Source organism: Echinops telfairi, unplaced genomic scaffold (assembly GCF_000313985.2).
Source record: "Echinops telfairi isolate 266 unplaced genomic scaffold, ASM31398v2 ScPeMD7_655;HRSCAF=1070, whole genome shotgun sequence".
In the NCBI taxonomy this organism is placed as follows: Eukaryota; Metazoa; Chordata; class Mammalia; order Afrosoricida; family Tenrecidae; genus Echinops; species Echinops telfairi.
Window position 1 is genome coordinate 4,812,315 of NW_022104553.1, and position 4,665 is coordinate 4,816,979.

At 36.8% G+C, this 4,665-nt stretch overlaps 1 protein-coding gene across 1 annotated transcript in view; it reads left to right on the plus strand.

The window, feature by feature from the left end:
* SNRNP48 (small nuclear ribonucleoprotein U11/U12 subunit 48) overlaps positions 1 to 1,387 on the plus strand; it is a 20,334-nt gene extending 18,947 nt beyond the window's left edge. The window contains exon 9 of the mRNA XM_013007008.2: positions 1,096 to 1,387. Coding sequence (XP_012862462.1) covers positions 1,096 to 1,144 — 49 coding nt within the window. The 3' untranslated portion in view covers positions 1,145 to 1,387. The remainder of the gene's footprint in view (positions 1 to 1,095) is intronic.
* The last annotated feature ends 3,278 nt before the right edge of the window (positions 1,388 to 4,665 follow it).

The window sequence follows — 4,665 nt, forward strand, 5'->3', positions numbered from 1 at the left end:
CTGGTCTAGCCATATTTGTAAGGTAGAATTTGGATCATGATAGTGGGGTAATGAAGCATTTAAGAAGTAGAGGAAAGTTGTATGTTTCTTTTTTTCTTCATTTTTTTTAAAAATCATTTTATTGGGAACTCGTAAAGCTCATCACAATCCATACATACATCCATTGTGTCAAGCACATTTGTACATATGTTGCCATCATTGTTTTCAAAGCATTTTCTTTCTACTTGAGCCCTTGTTATCAGAAAGTTGTATGTTTCATTGTTGCTACCCTGCACCTTGACTGGCTCCTCTTCTCCCCGTGACCCTTCATTAAGGGGGTGTCCAGTTGCCTACAGATGGGCTTTGGGTCTCCACTCTGCACTCACCCTTATTCACAATGATAGGATTTTTTGTTCTTTTGATACCTGATCTCTTCGACAGCTCGTGATCGCACAGGCTGGTGTGCTTCTTCCATGTGGGCTTTATTGCTTCTGAGCTAGATGGCCACTTGTTTATCTTCAATTTTTTAAAACCCCAGACGATATGTCTTTTGATAGCTGGGCACCATTAGCTTTCTTCACCACATTTGCTTATGCACACATTTGTCTTAATTGATCATATCGGGAAAGTGGGCACCCACTGACGTGATTTTTCATTCTTTGATGTCTGATATTTGGTCCCTTCTACTCCTCATGGTCACACAGGCTGGTGTGCTTCTTTCGTGTGGGCTTTGTTGTTTCTGAGCTAGATGGCTGCTTGTTTATCTGCAAGCTGTTAAGACTTCAGATGCTATATCTTTTGATAGCCAGGCACCATCAGCTTTCCACTTACTTTTTTTTTTTTAAGGCAGTGTTAGGGGCAGCAGGCTTAGGGACCTGGAGCTTAGGTTAGGGGTAATGGGATGATTTGGAAGCATACTGGTAATGGTTGAACAAAGTGATAAACATATAACTAATGCCAGTCAGTTGTTCAGGTGAAGCACGCTATGCAAAAACATAGCTTGACTCTTGTTTTTTAATTGTTCTCATGAACTATCCTAATGTTGAATTATTATTTTAAAGCTCTGATATTAAAATATCCATAATTATAATATTTGCTTAACCTTTTGCTTTTCAGGGATGGAGAAAGACATCGTAGTCATAAAAGAAGAAAACAGAAAATATAAAAATAAAGTGTTTGTGCATATACTGATTATGCTTACACCATGGTAACCGAGATGCTGAAATATTCATTGTCATTGCTATGAGTACAGGATGTATTGAGTGCTCACATTGTTATTTTCCAGTCAATACTTATGCCTCCGACCATGAATATCCTATATGCCCCTAAAACTTTGTTTTCCTTATTTTAATAGGTGATTGGCTTCCTGTTACTGATTTTTTCATTCCTTTTCATAGTTTATGTATTGTAGATTAGCAGCCAGATTGTTGTGAGAAAACATCAAACCTTGCTTACAGAGCTATGGCACCCTTGGAAACCCGTCTATAATTTACATATCCACCCCCATAGCTACTGCTCTGTAACCACTGTCTTGGTAGATTATAGTGGAGAAAATCCACGTAAATATCTACCAGAAGGGGAATGGCCTGGCTGAATCAACTGTAATATAGCCATAAAATAGACTACTACATTGAACTTAAAAGAAATAATCTAGATCTGTATTAGCATGAAGGAGTTCTAGTAATATAGTAGATGAATGCTTGATTGCTAACTGAAAAGGTGGCACTTTGATTCCACCAACTGCTTCAAGGCTGAAAAATTGGCAGCCTGCTTCTGGAACGATTACAGCCTTAACCTTTTGTAGCACTACTTTCTTATAGGGTCACTGAGTTGAAATCCACTTGATGGCAAAGGATAGATTTAACTTTTATATGGGTTTTAGGGTTTATGTGAACATGTGTGGAACTCAGAAACAAAGTGAAAATGCCAAGTTGTAGGAAGATATGTGTAATTTATATCAATAAAAATATTGCAGCTTTTTGTGATTATAAATGTATGTAAGTAATTTTAAAGGTCCAGAAGAATTTACAGAACCATCATAACTACTGTATATACTCGAGTATAAGCCAACCCGATTATCAGCTGAGGCACCTAATTTTGCCACAAAAACAGCATTAAAAATGTGCTGGAAAAACTCGGCTTATACACAAGTACATATGGTAGTTAGTTGAGGGATGGATTTCAGGTTGAAGAGATTAAGGGTGGGGACAGGAATTGGTATGGTGGTCAAAGAGAACTTTAGCTGTATCCATAATAAATTAATTAAAAATATATATGTATTCATGTTTTGTCTGTATTTAAAATATACTGCCCTTTAAAATCAACTTTGTTGGATATTATTTACATGCAAAAAAATGCACCCATATTAAATGTATAATTTTCTGTTTTGACAAGTATATACCCCATTTACCATCATTACCGTTGTCAACATATAGAATATTTTCATCAGACCCAAAAGTTCCCTTATGTCCCTTTCCCCAATCAGTGCCTCTAATTGCAATTTCAGGCAACTATAGATAAGGCTTAAAAATATGGTGGCATTAATTTTTTTTTGGCAGTGTATGCAATCTAAGGCCCCTCTTTCCACACATATGTTTTTTGTCACTGTTGATTGGATTGATCTTTTCTAGAATTCATGTAAATGGAGTGATGCAGTATGTTCTCTGCCTTCTTCCACTCAGCATGTTGTATGTTTCAGTAGTATTTGTGCTGTAAATGGCATATTCTATTGCATGATTGTGTTAGACAGGTTTCTCTAGAGAGATAAAACCAGATTGCTGATAATTTTATATATATATTTATGAAGATAGACAGATGTATAACACAAGAAATGAACTGCTAAATTATAAACAGATATATAACACAAGTAATGAACTGTTGTATTAAGAAATGAACAGTTAAATTATAAAGCAGTACAAATGGCTCAGTGTAACTCACTCCTGTGAAGAGAGTTGTGAGACACTAGCAGTCCTTCAAGTCTTGAGGGCCGTCTGGTAGTCCTCTGTAGAGAGAGAGAGAGCTAGGCTATCCCACCACAGGGAGCAAAACAGCCAGACAGGTCATCAACTGTCACCCAGGTCACCAACTGTCAGTCCTCAGCTCCAGAGATGTAAATTTCAATCCTGTGGTCTTAAAGGGACCTCAACTTACAGCGACACAGTCCACAGGCTAGGCATCCCACAGGTAGTGTAGCCTGTAAATTGAGGCACAGAACAAGCAAGGCAGCCACACACTGGTCCGATGATCAAAGAGCGAGAGACAAGAAAGACGAGGCTCGCCGAGGCATTTATCTCACTGCCCTTCAGTTAATCCCACTTGTGTTTATCGGCCAGGCTGGCACAATAAACTGTCTCAATGGTCTTTCAGGGAAACTTTGGCATTCAGTATTAGCACCTCATATCCAATTGGCTGTATCATGATCTTTGGTCTTGTAAACTTGGGCTAAAAATTGCACTGTGGATTTCAAATAGAAATGAAGCCTGCATTATTTGTGACAGAAAGATTGGTTGAATTCTCATTTTCATACAGTTTTTATAGTTTTATTTTTAATTATTTCACTAATTTTACTAACTGGAAGAAAAAGTAAACAGCAAAATTAAATGGTATACTTAGGTTTTTAGTAGAAGAGAAAAATTTGTTGGAAAGAAAATTTAACCAGAATTCATTAAAACCTAAATTTGAAGTATGGCATCAACTAAACTAATACAGTGTAGAATTGGGTGTAATGATTCATTTATCTGATCCTGGAAAGTTATGTGTTTTTTTTAAATCATTTTATTGAGGGCTTGTGTAACTCTTATCAGAATCCATAAAAGCATCCATTGTGTCATGCGCATTTGTGCATTTGTTTCCCTCATCACTCTCAAAACATTTGCTTTCTACTTGAGCCCTTGGTATCAGCTCCTTATTTTTCCCCTCCCTTCCCCCCTATGAACTCTTGATAATTTATAAATTATTATTATACTCTCCGACATCTTCCTTCACCCACTTTTCTGTTGTCCGTCCCCCAGGGAGGGAGTTATATGTAGATCCTTGTAATCGGTTCCCTTCCTGGAAGTTTTATTCCTCTAAACTTATCTATGTTTCAGACTCCTTTACTGGTTATAAACTACTTGAGAACAATGTTTATATCTTCTTTAATTTAATGAAACCATAACTAATTTGTCATTTTAAATTTTAACAAAAGAAAATTCTTTGTTAAAGCCTAGTCAGGAAATGTTGAATTTTGATTTGTAAAGAAAGGGCTGTCTTGGTTTTTGGAGTTGGTTAGTGATTACTACTGTTTGCACTACCTATCCATTTAGGCCAACCTCAACTGACTTCCTCTTTAACATTTCTAATTCATTAGTGCTGTTAAATTGATTCCAACTCATGAAAGCTTCATGTGTTACAGAGAACTGCTCCATATGGTTTTCTTACCTATATTCTGGCTATAAATGATTTTCTCCTGAACTAACAGTGTTGAATAGTTAACCTTGAGTGTTTTTGGTCAAACTTTGTTACCAGAGTTTGTATTAAACTTATTTCTCTTGACTCTCAGTGGTATAAACATTACTATCCCTGCTACAGAGATGAAGAACTTGTGGGACAACTAGCTCAATAGCTTGTCCTCGTGAAAATGTTGGCACCAGACTTCATACCCATGCTGTCTTGCTCCTGCGTCCACAGTTTTCTTTTTCCACACAG